General features: G+C 33.9%; 1 protein-coding gene across 1 annotated transcript in view; it reads right to left on the reverse strand.

Moving 5' to 3' along the window:
* Ppp1r3a (protein phosphatase 1 regulatory subunit 3A) overlaps positions 1–21,447 on the reverse strand; it is a 37,979-nt gene extending 16,532 nt beyond the window's left edge. The window contains exon 1 of the mRNA XM_026408892.2: positions 20,628–21,447. Coding sequence (XP_026264677.2) covers positions 20,628–21,415 — 788 coding nt within the window. The 5' untranslated portion in view covers positions 21,416–21,447. The remainder of the gene's footprint in view (positions 1–20,627) is intronic.
* Positions 21,448–22,830: the final 1,383 nt, after the last annotated feature.

The following is a 22,830-nucleotide window of genomic DNA, read 5'->3' on the forward strand; positions in this document are numbered from 1 at the left end:
CATCATGCTAAAACTCCACATGTGTCTTAAAGTATGAGCGAAACCTCTTACAGATCTGTTCCATGAAATCTAAGTCTGATGTGATAGAATTACCCAACCAGTTAGAGCTAAGGGCAAGATTAGGTTGTGAGCAGCGAAATGTAATTCTGTTCCAAAGTGAATAAAAAAGCTGGCATAAATAGAGATCATTTCCCAAGTGAGAAATGTATGGTGCATTTGTGTCTCCTTAACACTGCCTGAAAATGTTCAGAACTGTTTAAAGAGAACCAAACTTGGAATTATTGGGCATCACCTCTCACTCCATGATAAACAACTAGACAGTAAATGTTAAACTACTCAAGAAATTCAGACCAGTGCGTTTTGTTCAAAGTTTATGGTCTCATTTGATTTCCTTTGCTCTCTTCTCCCCCAAGAAAGAAATAAAATAAATGATCATTTAAGTCAGAAATTATGAAACTCATTTAAGGATTTTTTAACAGTCATTGAAGAACAATATATAAGCATTTGGCCCTAACTGCATACATACAAATACACTGAAAAGCTTTCCAAGGGTATAAGAATTGCTTAATGCTTACTCTTTCTTTTCATACCGTTATGTTGATTTTTTCTTAAAAGTGGGCGTTTTAGCATTCTGACATTTCCTAACTGTGTATGTATTGGAGGAAGAAGGAAAGTGTAGAGGTAAAGTTCATAATATATTTGCCAGCTACTCCAGCTACCAAGGTTTTTCCTTTGGTGCCATAGTAGCAGTGTTCTCTTGATCAGGAATAAAACAGAACAGAAGAGAAACATCTGATCAAAAGAGAGATAATTGAGATAACTATCTAATTGTGAACAGAAGTGTCTAAGGGAAAAACTTTAAAGACATTATGCAGAAGGAATTTAGGATGAAAAGATGCATTAAGTTCAGTTCCTTGATGATAATGCCAGAAAGGAAAACAAAATGAATATAATTCTGCATTATTAACAGCCATTGAAAGAAGCAGGAAATAATCTCTAGGGGGAAACATCAGAATTTTTAATGGATTTATTATTCCCTTTATATGCTGATTCTGTGGACTAATATCTGACATGGTAAGGGGCATTGGTTTTTGTGGGCTTCACATTCCTTATCTTTAAAGTGAAAGCTTGGGATTAGATTAGGAATCACAAATACAACTCTGCTCATGCTGACCTCCCTCTCCAGTACCCATGGCAGACACTGATAACAGATAAAGGGGCTTCCTTTGCTAAGCCCAGATTGAACTCATGACTTTAACACAGCTAGGCAGCCACTACCCATCACCCTGTATTGTTCAAAATGGAATCAAATTTTCTTCTCAGTTTTGACATGAAATAACACACTTTTCTGCTTGAGAGCTCGAATAGGAGTATAATTTAGAATATGTTAATTTAAAAAAAAAACCTTAATTTTAAGACACAATTGCTGGCAGAATCAATGTAAATAACTGCTAATTTAAAACTGCAATGTGGCCAAAGATAAATTCTCAATTAAAGCCTAGTCAGTGTTATCAATTCAAATTTAATTCCACAGAAATCTGACCTGTACTACTTATGACGTAGTCTTATTATTTCTACTTTGTGTCATAGAATGATGTATTTCCATATCACTTTATTTATAGCCAAGTAAAACTTTTCAAATATTGGAGAATTATCAATCTCTGCAATTAATTAAATTAATAAAATGTCTTGGATAAGATCTTTGAGTTAATTTATTACATTTAAAATGTAATCACAAACCATGAGAGACCACAAATTCTTTGTGGAGACCATACTGAACTGCTCAAGCACTCAAGTAACTAAGAACATACTACTACCTCAGTGTCTATATGAGTCATCTGCCTATTTTGCATAATGTTGAATTATTACATTTCTAAAACTCATCTCTTTCAATTTATAAATTAGAACACTATATTGCCTTGGTGCTTGCACTAGAAAATGATGGTAGTTTGCTTTCTTGATGCAGGAAATTTCAATAACAGAGAAAGAAATTGAAGGACATCATCTTGTTGGAAAAAAGTCTTTGGTAATTCTCCTTTCCAAAGCGTCTACATTTTCTAACTTTTCATTTTCTTCCAAGAATTACAGGACTAAAGCCTCTACTACATAAGTGTAAGGTGCTATTTTTTTGTAATGCACCCCAAAGAATCAGGGAGAAAGATACTTCTGGTACTTTATTCTGTCATTGAATGGAGCACCATGTACAATTCTGGGAGATGCGTGTTTTCTAATGAGGCACTAGGTTGTGAAGAGCCAGTGCATGATTAAATGGAATCATGAAGGTAAAAGTGTGGATTCTCCACCAAAAAAAAAATTGCAGGTTGCTTTGGACTGAGATGTAATTAAAAGCAGAATTCATGAATTTTAAGTGGAGAAAGACCTATGGAAAAATCTGGCATGAAGGACTGACTCCTCAGCCACAACCTGCCAATACTATGGACAGAAACGTAAATGTTTTTTAAGTGATGGATACTAGAAAACAACTCTTCAGTACTGCTTTTATGGTAGATCACAGATTTTGTGTTTGTATTAAAAAATGCCATTTCTTCAATATAATGATTAAGACTTTTTAACAAAAATTAAAATATAGCAAAGCAAGTTGGAAATGTTAAGATATTCAGTGCCTTGTTGTGGTTATTTTGATTTAAACGTTAGGAAATCATTTCTTAGATCGTGAGATAGTTCTGGGTTGCTATGCAATCAAATAAATGAATATATATATATTTCCTGTAATACTTTTAATTTTTTATACAATTAGTTACTGCTTTTTAGTTTTAATAAGTGTTTAGTAGCCTCTATGATATGAAGTCTGTTGGTATTCAATTCCATTTTCAATTAACTCCATTTCAAAAACAGGTTTTTAAACTAGCTCTACTTATGCTAATCATATTATAAATTAATACATCAAGGAAAACAGAAATAGGGTAAATTGGGCTAGACGGTTTGCATTAAGATCCAAATAAGAGACCCATTATCACACTAGATTTGTTCTTAACAGCATTTGAAAAGTTTTTTAGGCAGGCTCAGTAAGTCTTAAAGCATTATTTCTAAATTTAATGCTTTTGTGAACTTACGTCACAGTTAAAATTACCCTAATGCACCTTTTTGTCAATTCTTCACAATAGTATTACAAAAGGAAGGGAGAAGAGGACACATTTAAAAAGCAAATGAAAAAGAGCTCAATGGAAGTCTATTAGGCTACCTGTTGATGAGCATATAAGAGAGTCATTAATATGCGGATCATTGACATGATAGGCCATAATGACTCCTCCGGGGACATATCAGTCTATTGTGTCAGAGACTAGTTAGAGATTCATTAATGTGAAGACTTGTGACTTCTTAATATACAAATTATTAATACAAAGCACTGAGGCATACCTCACAAATGTCCACATTTTGTTACACATTTTCTTTGCCAACCCCTCACCCACACCTTTTGTGAACTATTGTCTTATTTCCATCTTCTGTCATAGACACTTCGCAAAGGATTCTACAGCTCGTGTGTAGAATCCTACCACTGCACCTTCAAAGACCTCCTCCCCTTCAGCCCGCTTCTTTAAGGCAGATTTGTACACATGAACCCTTGGAAGCATTTTGACTAAATCAGTTAAAATTTAGGATAAAATATGTTTTTACATATTTATTCAGTGTCAAATTGACTTTTGGCTTATAACAGAAAAAAATGAAGAAAGCACTGTTTAAAAAAAATGGAATTCTGAAACATGAGTAATACAACCAGCAGCTGAATAACTTGGGCTGAAGTGGGAGAGGAAAGGGCAATATAATAGGAAAAAGAATGAAGAAAACAGAGAGAGGCTTAAGAGAGAATATAAGGAAAAAAAGAGCAATTAGGCTAGGGAAAAGAAAATATCTACACCCATGTCACACATTAAATGAGAAAATGGACTTAAATCACTTTGTGCCCAGAATACAGCAGTGTCTATAAGTATCAGCTCTTATTATTGTGATGGGATTTTGCATTTATGCAAAAATAATGAAATTAATGTTTACAGTTGCTATTCAAACTATATGAAAAGTAATATCACTGAAAGATGTTCAGTCTTAGAAAAAATACTCTATAAAAAAGGGGATCAAACTTTTATTCCTGCAAAAATGACCTACAGAATCTACGGAAAGGTATTAAAGTGTCTTTTGAAACTTACCCACATACCATATTATGAAAAATATGTTATAGCATAACTTTCCATCTGAGACTTTATATACTGCCTGTATTCACTTTCTTGCCATTTTATTATTTGAATCTAATCTAAAATACAATAATTTTTATTGCTATTTCTCTACTAAATTTCAGAAGAAACAGTTCCTTGTAAACTCCATATGGCCTAAACTCTTGCAATTTGTTTACAGAAGTTCATATTTATTTAATATCCATTCCCCATAAAATCATTAATATAACTTTTAAATTAACTTCACTGCCTTGAATAGATACTACCTAGTTTTTATTTAACATTCTTTAAATAGGAGGCAATATTATTTTAGCATAAATAACATTTGATATACTTGTCACAAGCAACTAATTATAATTTGTATTCTGGCTAATGTTAATTTCATAATTAAAGGACAGAAAACACCCAACAGTTATTGGTCCTACCCAGGTTCAGAGATGATGAATGAATATGTAAATTGAAAGAAAGAAGTCCAACTGATTTAGGAAGGTCACAGTACCATCTCATTTTCTTTAGATCCTACGACTGGATATGATAGAGGAAGTAAGAAGGAGTTCAAAAATGCAAGATGGCTCACCAAGAGGGCATTTTGGGTCCTTGATAAAATAGAGCAAAGTTCATACAAAAAAAAATCCTAAGACAATGAAGTGGGGAAGGCTAAAAGGGACTGTGGTTGGAAATTAGCACCAAAAAAATATGCTGTTTAAGGAAAGATAAGCTAGAAACCACATACAAATGGGAAGAATAAGGATCAGGTTCCTGAGGAAGTTGGGCCACATACTGAAACTGCTAAAAGTGTTGGGTACAAGAGCCAAGTTCTGCTGAGATGCAGTTATGTTAACAAAATGAAGATCTTGGCCACACTTTCAGCAAGACAGCAGGACTTTATAATCAACACTGTGCAGAACACTGCTCTCAACTGAATTTAAAAGACTCAGTACACCAATTGAACACCATGCTAACTCAGAATAATGTTGGAACCAATTCAACACAAATTCACTCAACAAGTATTTAAAATGTGTTAGATATTAGACTAGAAGTTAAACACCACTAGCTCAGGTTAAAGTTGAATGAATTGTGCCTTTATGAAGTTTATAATTTAATAAAAGATAAAAACAAACCAGTATTTGAAAATCACGACTGCATATCTCATAACTGGTATGTTTCCTTCTAGAGGAAAATAATAAGAGCACTAACCCAAATTTAGGGAAGGGAGGTGATCATGGAATGTTTCCAGGAGGAGAAAATATTTCATCTGAGACATGAAACCTCAATGATTACTCAGAAGAAGATGCAGGAGCAGGAGAATATTCCAGGCAGACGGAGTACCATTAGGCATGTGATGGGAGGGATTCTGTCTACCTCCTTCTCCACAGATTTAAAGCTTAAGCAAATACTAATATAGTTTCTATCAGCTCAAGGGCACATCCCTAGGATAAACCTAGTTTGCCTGAGAAAGATCAAGACTGCCAAAAGAATTTACTCTTTGTTCTAGTCAAAAGTCTGAAGATGAGCTTCTGTTCACAATTTATTAGAGCATTTACTACAAAGGATTCACAAATGTGAATCCTTCCTTCTCCCTTTTGAAATGTGTGTGCAACCCCTCTGATTGAGGAGTGCATTTGCTCCAGGACCTCAAAGTCATTCCTTTACAATGTAAGCATCCAGAAGGATAGGGCTCTCCCAGTCTCTGTGGAAGGTCAGAATCCTAACTCAGACAATTGCCAACAAACAGACACAGCTAACCTAATCGGCATTTATACAGACCAACTCTTCCAAGCTCCTGTTTGCCTCCTTCTCTGCTCATTCATTTTCTGTTAAAAATGTCCAGTCAATTCTGCACAAATTTGAGTTCAGTTCAGTTCACACTTTCTTCTCTATTGCAATAGTCTATTAGTGATTAAAAGCTGTCCTTACCATTTTATGTCTCCAAACAGAAAAAATACTGATGTGTGCTTCATTTAAATGGATGCTTCTATTTTAAATGGAAATTAACCCTACCATGCTGTATAATGTTGTTTACCTCAAAGAGATGTGTTCTTTTCTCCAATTCACCACAAAGGTGAACTTTAATAAATATTTTATTAAGTGTATCTATGGTATCTCAACATCTCACTGTTCTTAATGTTGCTATTCATGTCTATGATGTTTCTTGCCACATTATCAAATGTATGATTTCATTCATATTTACTAAATTCCCTTGACATAAATAGCATTATTCTTTTGGTGGATATTGCAACTAATTAACAGATTATCAGTATTTTAAAATTATACCTCAGAACACCATTTATGTTGTTTACTCCATCCGTTCCTAGCCTGGCGCTCCTCAGAAACATGCAGAGAGCCTTTAAAACATACCTGTGCCAGGGATTTGCCCCAGACCCAGTAAATTAAAGTCTTTGTGGTCGGGCCTGAGGATGGATGGTTTATTTTTCCCTTTTCTCCACACAGCTGAGTTTGAAAAGCACTGGTTTATACTACTATGCCACAACTGTTTTTCAGTACATGAAGGTATGGTTAGGATGAAATTAAGTTCCTTGCTAAAAATATTCTGGGGTAGGGTTAGGGAGGAGATGGGTATACATAATCAAAAGCACAGGCTTTCACATCAATTGTACACCAATTGTATTTCTGCTACTGTTGGAGCTGTAAAACAATTTTCATTCATTGTGTGACTTACATATTCACAGTGAATTTAAACTTGCTTTAAAAAAACTATAAAGAAACCTAGACATTCTAGGGGGGAGAGGATAAAAGATATTCATCATTTCTATGTTAACAATTATTACTTATTATAAAATCAGCTAAGTTTATGAAGATTTATACTTGGACTAGCAAAATGTTTTCCAGTTGGTATGCTAAGTGGCAAATTGCCCAAACAATTATGGTAAACGCAAACGCCTTAAAGTGTATGGTCATGTGCACAAGTAGGTTAGCTCTCATAAAAGAAACAATCAGTCTTGGGTGAAAACAATAGAGATGAGATTATAGTTGCTAAAAAAAAAAGAAGAAGAAGGCAGAACAATAATATAATGGTTTAAATTCAAGTCCACATACTAAGAGTGTAATATGCTTGGATTTGATCATGTGCAAGATAATATTTCATACAAAAATGCCATAACCACACATATTCTGGTCTTTTCATGACATGGTACATAAGTGAAACCACTTGCAAGATTATATTTGCTGTCTTTCAGAATCACTTTCAATGGTTAGCTTGATTTTTATGTACATAGCGCTGATTTTAAGGAAAATTTTTTTATAAATACCAATTTACATAAACTTATTCAATCTGTCTAGTACTTAAAGTCTATTTTCAAGATAATGAGAATATTTTGAAAATAAAAAAATAATAGCTACAATGATTTAGTGCTTTTTAAATATAACCTAAGTGTGGGATTTCTTCTTTGAGTAGATTGTTACACAACTCCACCTTCACTCTAACAATTATTAACCAGGTTCTTCATTCAAAAAGATGGACTTATAAGACACGTTTTAAGGATCTGAACTCCCAGAAGGCCAGAGGAAAGAAGAGAAGGGGCTCAGAAGAGTTTAGTGTCAAAGACAAACCACCCTCAATTGTATGTGTTCATTTGTGCCTTTCCTGTACTCTTTTTACCCTCAGATACCCTTTGGGTAGAAGTCATCCTCATGGAAAATAACTCTTGTGGAGTTCACAGGAGACCCAGAGAAAATTAGAAGAGAAAGGTTCATCACTTGAACATGGTGGAACCAAAGATGGACAACTCCCCCATTCTAAAATACAATCCCCAACTCTATACACTGGCCTCAGTGTGTGATTTATTAATGAGTAAACAGAGCAGGTTGTAATCCAACACTTAGGCATTGTATAATTCCTATACAGCAGGCAGCATCAGACTTTTTAAAATAAAAGCAATATCCTGTCACTGGTAAGCTTAAAATTCTTCAATGACCCCCTTCATTTACATTCAGTTAAAAGACTATAGTGAGTGAAAATGCTGTCCACATGCTCCAGACAGCCTCTCTGACTTCATCTCCTACTCACCTTCACTCACTCTGCTTCAGTCACACTGGCCCCCTGGCTACTTTTTAAACACTCTTGCTCATGTTCTCCTCAGAGAATTTGCACCAGCCAGTCCCTTAAGCACAGAGCACTCTTTTCCCATATAACTTCATGGCTGACTCTTTTCAGGCTTCTGATCAATCATCACATTTTCAATGAAGCACATCCTTTAGTTAAGGAAGGAGATATTCCATATTCTACTTACTCTTCTCTGCATTTTATTTTCTCAATTGCACTTATCATCTTCTAACATAACTTGCTTCTTATTTAGTCTATTATTAGTTTTCCTGTCTAGAATATAAGCTACATGAGGACAAAAGATGTCATTTTTTTCATGAATACATCCACAGAGTTTAGGATCCTTTGTGGAATGTAATATGCATTTGATACATATTTGTTGAATGAATTTTTTTCACTATCATTTTGCAAGCTCAAGAGCATTCAGCTCTACTGATATTCCGATAATTCTTTTCTTTCATGTCACTGTTATTAAAGAGGAAAACATATTTAAATAATGTCCATGTAGCCATCCAAGAGGATAAAGACCAAACTTCTTGGACTAGTCTTTTATATTAAGTTCAAATATTAACCTTAGTTTTTAAAGAAAGAATTTGGATCAAAATTAATGACAACAGGAAATAGCCCTTACTACAGGACTATTGTTGCAAGATGAAATATCTAAAACTCAAGCAGGTGTAGTGGTACATATCTACAATCTTGGCAGCTAAGAGAGGCTGAGGAAAGAGGATCACAAATTCTGTAAGTTCGAGGCAAGTCTTGGCAATTTAGCAAGACACTGAACAGTTCAGCAAGACCCAAACAATAGAAAATTCTTCTCAGAAAATCTTTAATCCAGTCTTAAAAATAATATTTTCAATGGAAACCTATTTAGATTTATATATTAAAAGTTTATGGGAAAAATACAAAATGTAATTTAATTTTTAGCTAATTTAATTGAAACAGTTATTCTGAAATGGTGAAAAAAATTTTATCAAGGTCATGCATCAGCTACCTCAATAATACATTTATACTTTGGATAGAGACTTCAAGTTTTATATACAGAGTTATGTAAGGTATTAGGGACTACATTAAAATTCTTAATGAACTCTGAGAAGTTAAGTGTGGTTATATAAGAGGTAATTGATATATCATTAAAAATGAAGCATGTTTTTATTTTGGCAATGAAATTTTATGATTATTCAGACCTTATGCTAATGTCCTAAAATATATGTTTGCTTATTATTATTATCATAAAAGCAAAACACAATTTTAAAAGTTTTTAAAGTATTATGTCTAATGATTGTAGTACCAACAGTATTCCCCCTTGAGTTTTTTAGATATATGCACATGAGTGTAGTCCTGAAGATTACCCAGGGACACTCTGATACTGAACTACACTTCCAGTCAAGTTGTTGTTGTTGTTGTTGTTGTTGTTGTTCTTCTTCTTCTTCTTCTTCTTCTCCTTCTCCTTCTCCTTCTCCTTTTCCTTCTCCTTCTCCTTCTCCTTCTCCTTCTCCTTCTTTTAAATTTTATTTTGAGACAGAGTCTTGCTAAGTTGTTGAGGCTTGACTGGAACCTGTAATTCTCCTGTCTCAGCCTTCCATGTAGGTAGGATTACAGGTATGTGCCACTATGTCCAGAAAGCTCATTAATATTTTTCAGAATACTTTAAACATATTCTATATTCAGCAAAATCAGAAATTGGCTACAAACTAAAAAAATAACCACTGCTTGAAGTTTTTAAAAGTAAAAAAAATTGCCTATAAGAATCAAAGCAACTGAATTCCTCTAGTATATAGTTTTAAACTATTAATATGCACAAATGTGAGAATTATTTATATTCTTCTTGAATTTTTCTATAAATATAAATTATATCAAAATAAAAATTAAATAGTATTCATTAAAGTGTGGCAGACACATATCACTACCTCATTGTAGGACTTAAGTTAAAAAAAAAGTTATATACATTACATTACATTTCTGACCTCATAAACCTGGCATTTAGTTGGGAAAAAGAGGACAATTACAACTTTGGGGTTTTTTTTTTTAAGTGAAGAAAAGGGCAATATTTGACTGAACACCAGATGAATGATGGAGGCATTAAATGCCATTCTTAAGGAAGGGAAGAATCTGAAAAATTTGGAGACACCAAGAAAGCTTCACCAGGAAAAATAACAATCTGAACTTGTCCTTGATAGAAAGGAGGAATAGGATAGTCAGAGACAAGAAAAGTCAGCTTTCAAGTAGGCTAGTGTCATGGATTGAAACAGTAAAAACAAGTGGAAGAGCTAGAGTTTACATATTGAAAACTTTTAAAAATACACTTTTGGCTCTGTCCATCTTTACATATAATTTTTTATAATTTAACCAAGTAAGTCCAAATGCTTCTTCTCAACACCCTTCCTATGTTATGACCAACAAAATATAGCCACAGAATTGTATTTTTTTTTTTGGTTCATGATTTAAGTGTAGTAATACATGATCTTATTTGAAAATAGCCTAAGCATTTATGGAAATGCTTTAGAGTAAAATAATTTTAGGATTTTTTCACAAAAAGTTTTGCTTTTATCAAAACTACATATTTAAATACAAAACTCAAAAGTGACAAAAATAAAATGTGAAGGTTTAAAAAAAATAGTCATGTATGGGGAGTACCTAGAAATGCCACCATTGTAAACATTCTGACTAAACTGATATAGAGGGCAGTACATCAAAGGTTAAGACATACAATTATGATATTCAACAGTAAATCTCTTGCTAAATATTATTTTCCTTATCTATAAATAAGTTTCATCAGATGTAATAATGGCAAACACAAACCTATTCATCTAAGGATAGCTTTTTAAATTTGTATTCTATAGGCTGCCACTCTATAGGGAAATCCTGCCAGAAATATTGTTAATTTAAAAGAAGCATAACAAAGTAATGCAAGCCCCATAATGTGGAAAGATCAACAATAGGCCTTGGGCTCAGGTTGAGGTAAATAAGTTTTATGAGATTTGTAAACAAGTAACTCAAATGTTTGCATAACTGCCACTGTCAACAAATATGACTTGATTTGATAGCTTTGAATGAGATGTTACTAATATAGAAAATGTACACTATTTGAAGAATGTTTTATATGCACTATACACACATGTGTACACACACACAAAACTGAATGAAGAGCTTACATGTACATATGTGTGTATGAGTGTATTTTCCACAGAAAAAGCAGTGGAATTTCCTAGGTAAATTATCAACTAGATTGGCTGCTCTAGTTCTCTACATATATTCACTGATTAGAACAAAGAGCTGTTACTTAAAATTGTATACAAACATACAGACACATCATACACATGCAATCAGGAAATTCACATATATTCAAATGATTTGTGCTTGTAAATAAAATATTAACCTTTTCTACAAAAGAATAAACTTAAGCTTATTTAAATTTCACTTGTTCTGCATTACATTTGATTTTTCAAATTTACTCAAATTCTTTTTTAAATATCTTTATGTTCTTAAATGGAATTTTATTTAATAACTAGATGTCTAGAAATAACATAACTATAATTCTAAGTTATTCTTGGTTTATCTAAGAAGTTTTCAGGAATTCTAATATAGCTATATTTTTAGGTAGCACTGAAGAAAAAACAATAACATTCTGAAGTGTTTTTAAATTTCTAATTTTATAAAATGGTCTCCTTCCATTCTCTGGCTTCCAAAGAAATAGCATAATAATAACATCTTCAATACTCAGAACTGAAAGCTAAGTGTGCTGGATTAGGAAAGCTCCTTAGCCAGCCAGCTGTTAACCCATTGGCTGCCCCTGACACAGCAGAGCCAAAAAATGTAAGACCCTGTAATAAGAATCTTATTCACCCCTAGAAGAATTCAGCTAGCGATGGGTTTTTACTTTTCTGACTTTTGCATTAAAATGTTACAAACTAGTTTACTAGTTTATTAGCTTAAGCCTCTGGGGGGATATCTAAAGTTATTGAGGGTATTTGACAGGGAAAGTAGAAATCAATGAGAGAAACCATATAATTCTGCTTAACTTTGAGTATAGAGTATAGGAATTCCAACATTTAATTCAACTGAAAGAGTAAATGAATGACTGAAGACAGAATAATATGAAAGACTATAGTAGAGACATAGAACTTCCTTACAGAATACATTACTAAAGAATACAATTGTCCAAGAGATAATTAAAAAGAGACACACAATCATTTGACTCCAGTGGTTTTCAGAATAATTCTGCCTGAAAGCAAAGGACAGAATTTGATAGTTTCTTCTACAATATGAATCAAGGAAAATTGTTTGGAAATCAAGTGCCCTAGGCTGGAGATGTAGCTCAATAGTAGAGTTTGCCTGGCATGCACAACGCCCTGGGTTTAATTCTAAGTACTGGAAAAAAAAAGAAAGGAAGGAAGGAAGGAAGGAAGGAAGGAAGGAAGGAAGGAAGGAAGGGAGGGAGGGAGGGAAGGAAGGAGGAAGAAGAATAAAGAAAGAAAGAAAGAAAGAAAGAAAGAAAGAAAGAAAAAGAGAGAGAGAGAGAGAGGGGGGGGGAGGGTGGGAGGGAGGGAGAGAAGGAGAAAGAAGAAGAAAGAAAGAAAGAAAGAAAGAAAGAAAGAAAGAAAGAAAGAAAGAAAGAAAGGAAGGAAGGAAGGAAGGAAGGAAGGAAGGAAGGAAGGAAGGAAGGAGGGAAGGAAGGAAGGAAGGGAGGGAAGAGAAGAGAAGAGAATGAAAGAAGAGAAATTCAGTGTTGTATTAAGATCAGAAACATTGATAATTATTATTCTATGCACCTCTTTAAGATTATATATGAGGAAGGCAATCTCTTTTTCTGTTACATCTGAAAAAGATTTTTTCTACTGTTAAGTGCTTAAATAAACTAAATTGTATCAATATGTTATGAAATAACAAATTTTAATTTCCAAAAGGAGTTGTTGGTAAAATAAATATTTCCAGCTTCATTCCATACACAGTTTATGAAGCTGAAATTTACCTGAACAAAAATTCTGTGGCTTGCAGTTGGATTAAGACATCTGCAATGATTATTTTAACAATGAAAATTAGCTTGAGGTTTTTCTTTTAGGATTAGAGTCAACAGGTTAGGGTTGTACCTTGGCTTAATTTTGTAAAACAAATCAGAATACCACGAGTCGTTAGGGTTAGGAATCTTGGACTGGGAAGTGTTTTCACATGGTTAGGAAAAGCACTGTCACTATCCAGCATGATTAACAAGTATCTCTTTGGAGGAAGGGAAGTAGTTTGACCATTTGCTACTTCAGACTTCAAAAGGGGCAAAATTCAAGTGCACAGCTGAGCAAAGAGAGCCACTGTCTTACAATATTACAATTATAATTGTGAATTGAATAGCACTAATGGAAAACACAGATCATTTTCAGAGTAATTGGGGGGGGGATATTAAATTTTCCTAAGACATGTTTGTTTAATGTACAACCAGTCTACATCATCAAACAATACAGTGAAACAGTCCAGTTCAGTAATTTATTTCTATTCTTCATAAAAAATTTTAAACAGCAGGATGGCATTATATTAAGCTTTCAAAATCAATTGTTATTTATCTAATGGATAATGATACCACCATGCTGCTTACCCTTGGAAAGTTATCAGAGCAACAGAACAGAAAGCTGAAAAGATTTGAGAGATGTGTCCTGAGAATCTTTTCCTGTTCACATAGTGGTAGAATACAAAGAATGCTTTAAAATAGAGAAATTTAATAGAGGAATAACCAAAATGCAGTGATAGAGCATATATTTTCTTAGAGGAAAAGAACTATATAAGCTTCATCTTCTAGTCATAGGTATAATGTTATGGTAGGTTGAATTGTATGAAGCCAATGTTTTGGTCCAAAAGAATCATCTTTAAAAGAACCATATTAAGAAAAACCATGTGGTAGTTCCTTTAAAAATAGACCCAGTCTCTAACTTATGAGCAGGTAATTTTCCAAAGTTTTTGTAACCTAGAAATTGCTGGAATTTAAAAATCATTTGTCCCCACAGAAGCATAAACATTAGTTTCCCTGGTTAGTGCCCAGGAGCTTATTGAACATGACTAATTTTGAAGCTATTTATATTAGCCTGGGTCCTGGCAGCTGAAATGATAATGAGGGAAGAAAATATTTCTCCATTAATCTTAGACGTAGGAGCAGCTGCATATAAGAGTTTATCACATTGTCACTGATTCAAACATTGGGATAGATGCACATATATGGTAGCTAATGTAGTTCTCATTGCAGCACTGCCAAGTAGAAATTATCATACCTGTTTTGCACCCTAATAAAATGGATACAAAATATAATATCCAAGTTCGAATCATTGGCAATTAGAGTTAAAGCCCAAATCTGCCTTACTATAAAGCCTCTGCTATTCCCATTATGCTTCATTAGTTTTGGAATCCACAAGCACCAATACACAGACATACTCCAGACCCCAGAGCCTTTGGATCCCTTACCAGTTATATACTCAAACCTGCCTTGTACCCTATGGTACTCTCTGCTCTAAAATTATCCATTTCCATTATTTCAAAATGCACTCAGAACCCTTCTGTGAAACCAATTTCAAGGGATGTAAGACAGAGATAGTCCCTGTCATTCTAAAGATGTCTGCACTTAAGGGAGGGGTGAGGTGTGTGCACACATCCAAATATATAAACACACACACACACACACACACACACACACAGGTAAAATCATGCAAGATTACAAAGTGAGATATCAGAGTATAGATTATCTCTTAAATATGACAGGACACTGGGCAATCAGGCCCACCATGAATCTACCCTGAGGTTACTTCCCATACATTATTCCTGTAGGGGTTTGGGGCAAGAACCTGGAATAGGTACAAGAATCACAGCTAACAGAATTAGAGGAAACTGAAAAACTACACTGGCTTACTTCACAATGGTGCCATCATTTCTTTGCCTAGAGCATTTTTGGCTCAGAGTTCTTGGGCCCTGTTCCATTTTTTTTTTTTTTTCAGGTTGCAGATGGGCTTCTGGTGAGTAAGTTAGGCTTACAGGAAGGAGCATCCACTCCAACCACAGCATCCATAGCACTTTCTTTCAGCAAGAGGTTGAGAGAATTCCTGAATGATGAGAATCCCTCATTCCTCTTCTCTCCAAAAAGTTTCATACTAATCCCACAATAGTCTAGCCTAATGGGGGTACAGATTTCCACAAAACCAGGAAGCTGTGAAGCCCTGGTAGACCTCCAAGGAAATTCTAGGCTAGTTGGCTTCTTGCTGTCAACCAGCTGGCAGCTTCCAACACCCTCTTGATGGGCCTGTGCAGCTGTGTTTTATGTTTCCATAAGTCCTTGCCAAAGCACCCCGGCCCTTAAACAGACCCAGCTTCCACAATTAGCAGGGACTCAAAATGAGTTAGTTATGGAATACCTTAGGTCCCAGAGGCCTCATGGAGATATTTATACTTCTTTGGACTATTTCCAGGACCCCAGATTATGCTATACTGGTAAATGAAGGAAGTCTCACAATCCAATGGCTCTATCTGGAACTTGTAACATGGCCATATCTTGTGCCCCATTTTCCAATGCTTTTCTTAGCCTCATTTAACAATTTTACCATCCTGGAAGATAAACTCTCCACATTCTTAAAATATGCTTTAAAAAAAATTTTGTCCCTTTCCTGAATGTGCCTGGTTCTATTACTCTAGTATAAAAGAAAAGAAATATTGAGTACTAATCATTTTTTTCCCTTGGCATTAAAGTCATCTAGGGCTATATTTGCATTAACCTGGCCAAGTTATAAAAACCATCCAACACCTATATCATGCTGTTTCTTTGCTTAAAATAATAAATTGGTTTCACTTAATAAAATACAAAACCAGATGAAGTCAACCTGTGTACCCAACAGTTGAGAACATACATTAAGATGGTAGAGGAGAAAAAAACAAGGTGCTGAGGAGGCCACTCTCCTAGCCATCACCCAAGGTCAGTTATAGATCACACATTTGAGAAAAGCTAAAATATAAGTATTTCTTATATTTTGAAATATGTGGCTTCTATTGTATACCCAGATAACCTGAGCTTGGGTTTGTTGTTTTCCTCTGTCTTGGGGACTTTCCTTGTCCTCATAGGCCCATGTCTCTAGGCACACTTCTCAATTGGACACTGCTGCCTAAACATAGGACCTGGCACACAGGTCCTTAAGAAACATGTGTTCAATTTGTTTTGGAACTTGAACAAGGAAACCTACAGTGTCTGGAGAAACAGTGCAAGTCCAAGAATCAGGAAATTAGTCAGCTGGACAAGGTTTGGTAATGATGATGACCATGGTGATAGTTAGCTTTTGATGATTATGTGCACCCAAAACACTCTATGAGAAACTTTAAAAATATAATCTCATTTTACCTTAATCATCACAACATAGACTTTAGAACCCCTTATTTGACTAGTAACTTAACTGAGGCTTTGAGAAATAAATAAGTCCGTAACCACATAGTTATTAAGCATATGTTTTGCTGGTATTAATATGCACATCCTTTCCATGCCAAAAGTAATGCCTTTTTTTACACTTTCTAGTCTGTTACTTCATTTTTCATGTGTAAAATTTTAATGGTTGCTAAGTTCTCTTCCAGTTTTAAGGTGCTCCAGATATAAGGTCACACATATCTCAGGAAAATTTACAGTTCAGTTTGCTTGTTGATTCCAAAGCTGCAAGAGGGTTGCAGGTATAGCTCAGTGATATAGTGCTTGTTTCACATGCACAAGGTCCTGGGTTCAATTCCCAGTGCTGGAAAAAAAATCTTGCAAAAGACAAAGGAATGACTTTTCAAACCTGAAAATTCAGGAAACCTGAAAAGAAATTGGAAATGGACTTAGAGGGAGCTTAAGCCTTAACAGAGTTTTTCAAATATTCCTAAAGTTTGAGTTAGCATTGCCTTTTTATGGCAGCCAATATTCATTGATAACTTCCTATGTTTGAGACACTACATCAAAAGTTTATGTGTATTACCTCATGGAAATCTCAAACCCTTATGGGGCACAGCCACTTTTATTCCCAAGTAATAGACAAGGAAACCAAACTTAACTTGCCCAAGTTCACATATAGTAAAGTTAGAAATCAAACACAAAAATATTTATGAAGTCTATAATTTTTCATTTTGAGAGTATACCATTTCTGCATGCTATTTTATGCTTATTTATCTATGTGCATTTAATGTGATTTATATCTATGTCTTTCTTGTCATACATTTTCAAACAAACACCATGGAATGTAGATCCATTTAGTAGCTTAGTTTGTTTGCTAGCACATAGTCCAGTGCTGGATATGTGGTGATACTTAACAAGTATCTCATGATGCATGCCTTTCAGTGCAATTAAATACTTTGGGTCATTCTCAGTCACATGCCTCTCAGTTACAGACTCTGCTTTCCTCTCTCTCTCTCTCTCTCTCTCTCTCTCTCTCTATATATATATATATATATATATATATATATATATATATATATATATAAAATTATGTCCAAAGTGGTTAAATTAACAAGCATCAAAAGAAAATAAAAAGTCCACACCAATGTGAAGATTTGCCAAACTTGACCTGAGAAAAATCTCCATAGAGAAAACACATGGCTTGGATGAATGATTGACATAACAGAAATCCTACCGCACAGTGTTCCCACAGTTCATCCCATACTTATTACAAGGGATTATTGACACTTTCAGAAGATACAATCTCAGGATCCTGATAGCAAATTAACTTTGGCATTAAGAGTAATTGAAGTTAGATGTTGCTCTGTGCACCAGGACAGACAATTTCATTTTAACTCAAACTTATGTTGCACAATATTATTAATCTACTTGCATGTATGAAGCAAAAATTCACATACATTTCTCTTCTGTTTTTATACTTTGAAAGAAATGACCTCCAATTACATAAGAAATGTACAAACACTCAATAAGAGACACTTTTAGATATTGTAACTATGTGGAAGGAGGAAGGCATTGTAGAATCTATAATTTTTATCAAATGTGTTAGTTCACTTTAATTTTAGCCAAGTACACATTTTGTGAAATAACACTAATAAGGTGTGCTCTTTTTCTCTATTCTCAAATTCTTCGCAATGAAATCCAACTGCTATATTCATTTAGAAATTTGATAATGCTCTCTTGTGTGAGTTTTAGGAATATTTGAAACCCCATTGCATATAAATTATACCATGGAAAAGCTGTATAAATATTCTATTATGGCACATGCTGTTCTAAGGATCTGTCAGGATTTCCTTTATACACTCCATTTTGAGTGGTATATAAATCAGATGTAAAAATTCATGTTGGACTGAAACTCAGCACAAAAAGCCTCCTCCAGAGGCAAATGCTTTTTTCAAAGTGTGGTTTGAATTATGTTGGTCATTTTTAAGTTATAGAAGTGCAGAAAATGTATTTGTGGTTTTGAAGGAGAGAGATTTTTTCCATTTTTATAACTCATTAGGAAACTTTACAGGCCTTTAGACCATTTTGTGGTTTAGTTCTTCTCAGGTTTTTCCCCAAAGCAATATTAAAACTTGAATGGTGTCCGCTATGAATCCATTGATGACTGTTCAGAATACAAATGTCTGTGCAGGTATAGATAGTTGTACATATCTTCAACCAGGAGAAGTCCCAATAATATCATGACTGAGATAGAATATTAGGCCTTTATTTTGCTTTTGGTATCCAAATTTAATATATCAAAGGAATCCCCTACCTAAACTATAGTTCAGTGTGGATTCTTTTTCATTATAAAGCTGCATCTTTAAATTGCAGGAAAATCCACTGAGTTAAATGCTGCTCTTTTTTATGAACCCTTTGACAATAAGGCTATACCTTTCTTAAATTCTGTTTGCTCTCACATACAGAGCAAACTTCAGCATGCTTAACAGATATTCACTGATGATTATCTCATGCATAAAGTATTTAATATATGTAAGTGTATGTAGAGAAATTAGTGTGCTAAATACCATTATTTTGTTTCTACAGTGAGTATGCTGTTGAGTAAGTTTATAAACATTTAACTATTGTTTTCACATATATACAATTATGATTCTATTAGCTCTCTTAATAGCATCAGTTAAAAACTGAAAAAGTTGGATTTGGACTAAGAGAGTTGACACAATTCACAAAGTTGGTTAAGTTACTCTTTCAAATAACTTTAAAAGAAAATGAAAGTAAAAATACTTCATATGCTGGAATTGTTTCAACCTACACTACATTTAGTTCATTAATGCATTAAAACAACACATTTAGTAGTTACTATTTATTGTCATATACATTAAAACAAAAAGAGGTTAAAAAGTTCTAATGTCATAGCTTATAGGTTTTTTTTCACTAAATTCTACATAGAGAACTAAAATCTGGGTGTTTTCATTCCTACTACCATTCCCTTTTCATCATATTACATTATTTCTGATACAGTTACTAAACTCTTTATGTTTAGGGACAGTTAGAATAGATCACTCAGAGGATAATCAAATATTTGCCTATGGCGAGAGGAGCAGTATGGACTTGTCCTTCGGGACACTGTGCAGAGCAGAAGGAGACTAACTCCTCCTGAATACTTTATCTACTAACCCAGTGTCATGGAACTTGGCCAACACTGCACTATCGAGAGAGCTGAATGCCAGGGATTTTTTTTTTCACATTAATAGGAGAGCAGGGTTACTAATGAGGGGTCACATCCCAAATCTCTAATCTATATAGCTGAATATCCTTATTTCTATTTGGGTCATATTTTATTCTGCTCCATTTACTTTTAGTAAATTATACTAATTTGGGTCCCATAATCTTACATTTGGTTATAATTATAAATTATATGTAATTTATATATCATTCACATACTTAACATCATTCTGCTAGTTTATAATTTAAGTATTATCTCTTATGATTTAACTTAACATGTATCACTCCAAAATTCCCTATATACCTCAATTAGTCATTAAAATATTTGTTTTCATTTTTGGGAAAGGTCTACAAGTTTCTGATAACTGTGTACATACTAAATATATAGTTTTATGTTAATCAGAAATGTTTCAGAGCACAGACACTTTAAAAGTACTAAAAATAAATATACTTTAAATGTCAAAATAAATAGCTTATGAAGAGTCTGAATTTCATGGTTTAAAATTAATTTATAACTCATTAAGCAAGTAATACACATATTACAGTTCCCCCACCATCTATTACTTTATACCCATTTTTTCCTTCACATTTATAGAAGAAATAACAGAACTATTTGACTAGCATTGACCTTGTTAAGCCTGAAACCACTGTTTTACATAGCAAGCAGTATATATTTTGTAAATTAACTATTTCCTACAGCATGTGATATAAAGGACAGCATTAAAATCTTTCAAGATGATGAATAACAAATAATTGCAAGATATATCCTCACCTTGATTTTACCTTTAAGCAGCCTTTTATTTGTCTATTAGAAACTTCTTCCCGTGGCTTCACAGGCTCTGGCTCTTGTTCTTTCTTTTGACAAACCAGTGCATAATTTGTGCCATTATTATTTGACCAAAATGTACCAACAGAAGTTTCATAACGTATACAAAACTCAAGTTTACTGCCATCTTTTTGATAAGGAGGAACTAATGAAATCTTAAAGGAGAACTGATCAGTTTCACCATCACATGAATTAGGAACATATTCTGCTAAAATGTCATAATGTGTCTGCCAGTCATCTAAGGACATTCTCACATATACTAACTTCTCAAAAGAAATATTCAAAACTCGAATAATGCCTTTCATACTTGTAGACCCAGGAAGATACTCAGTTGACTCTAATATCGCTTTCTGTTCTTGAAGTTGTTGCATGAGATCTTCTTTTGAAGAAGGCAAATCAAAGAGTGGAGATAGTACATACTCTTCAGTATGGAAAACATCCTTCTTTAAGTCAAAATTGGTTGAAACACTCGGTAATTCCCAGCAATCAAATTCTTTAATGGACACAAGATTGAATCCAAAGGTGTCTGCAAATGAAACTCTTCTGGTACCTGAAGTTGGGGTGTCCAGGTACATGTCTTCAGAAGATTCAGAACCTCGCCTACTGGGTTGAGGAGAGAAGCCAGGCTTGAAGGTATCTCCAACGTCTTCATCTTCACAAACAGAATCAGATAAATTAGGAACTTCTAAAAAATTATCTTTGCTAATCTGACTGGGTACTTCAGAAGGCTCCATTGGGCTCTCTGATATCAAATAAGAGAGAACTATACAACTAGTAGGGGCTGATATTTGAGATACTGAGGCTTAAAATAAGTGTAATGTTACAGTTGACATTGCAAAAAGGAGTCAGCTCTATAAATAGGCTCAATGGCGTGTAAACTATGCTAGCCTGCCTCCAAAGGCCTTTAATATGATAGCATCCATGCTTGCTCTCGCCAGTGTGTCAGATTTAACTCTCAGTATTTAAAGTTGCATTTGTTTATGAACTGAATTCCAAAGAGGCACTTATAGAACATTGTTCACTGTTAGAAATTCTGAAAATTTAGGATGAAAATATTTCAATTGGTTGATCTTCAAAACAAAAACTTAGAACATTTTAAAAGGAAATAAAACTAGTAAAATAATACTGAACTTATAGTTTAATTTAAATCAATCCGTGGAGCCTGGAAAGGGAGACAGGGGAGTATAAGAACATTTATAGATTTGAGGAGATTTGAAGTCTGTTAATAATGATAGCAACAGTGATTGGAGACTTAAAATGTAAAATGTTTACTAGAAAAGGGTTAAATAGAAGTGTAGAAATTTCTGAGGAAGGAAACACTATTTAGATAAAGGAGAGAACATTTGAAACAAACCATAAGAATAGGTGGAATTTAGACATGCAAGACTGAAGTGGATTTTTCCAGGTAGAAGAAATAGCCTGAGAAGCAGTCAGAACAAAGAATTAACCAAATCTGTTATTTTAAACATTAGCTTCTTTTCATTAAGTCATGGAAAAATACACATAAGTCATGTTGTTGACTTGAAACTATAAGTGGACAAAGGTTAGCCTAGCTCAAGAATAAAGTATTAATGTAAAATAAAATATTCATCTTTGGCAAATTGCCATTTTATTCCCACAATATAGAAGTTGATACCATATCATCCTGGAGTTCATTGTAAATTTTAAAGTGTGAACAGCCTATTTGGACCTTTATGTTATTTGTGCCAATGTGAAAACCCACTTTAGGGATGGCAATTTGAGAAAAACATGTTTTAAAAAAATGAATGTATATATGTTTTAACCCTGAAATGCTCCAGCAAGAAATCTGTCCTATCAGTATGGGAAGTATGCAAAAATAAATGTAGATATATATTCATAGAAGAATTGTTTAAGTTTCTGGAAACTATCTAAATATAAATTAATGGGAACTGAATAAATCATGTTACTCCATTACAATGGAATGTTTAACAGTCATTAGAAGACTAAAATATTGCTTTATGTACTGATATGAAGAGATAACCAAGATAATTAGCTACATGAAAAAAAATGTACACAGATACATGCAGAAAATTCCTGGAAAGACACACACACACACACACACACACACACACACACACAAATGTTAGCCATGCTCACCTCTAACCACAGAGGTTGAAGACTGCAAGGT

This window comes from Urocitellus parryii, chromosome 3, assembly GCF_045843805.1.
Source record: "Urocitellus parryii isolate mUroPar1 chromosome 3, mUroPar1.hap1, whole genome shotgun sequence".
In the NCBI taxonomy this organism is placed as follows: Eukaryota; Metazoa; Chordata; class Mammalia; order Rodentia; family Sciuridae; genus Urocitellus; species Urocitellus parryii.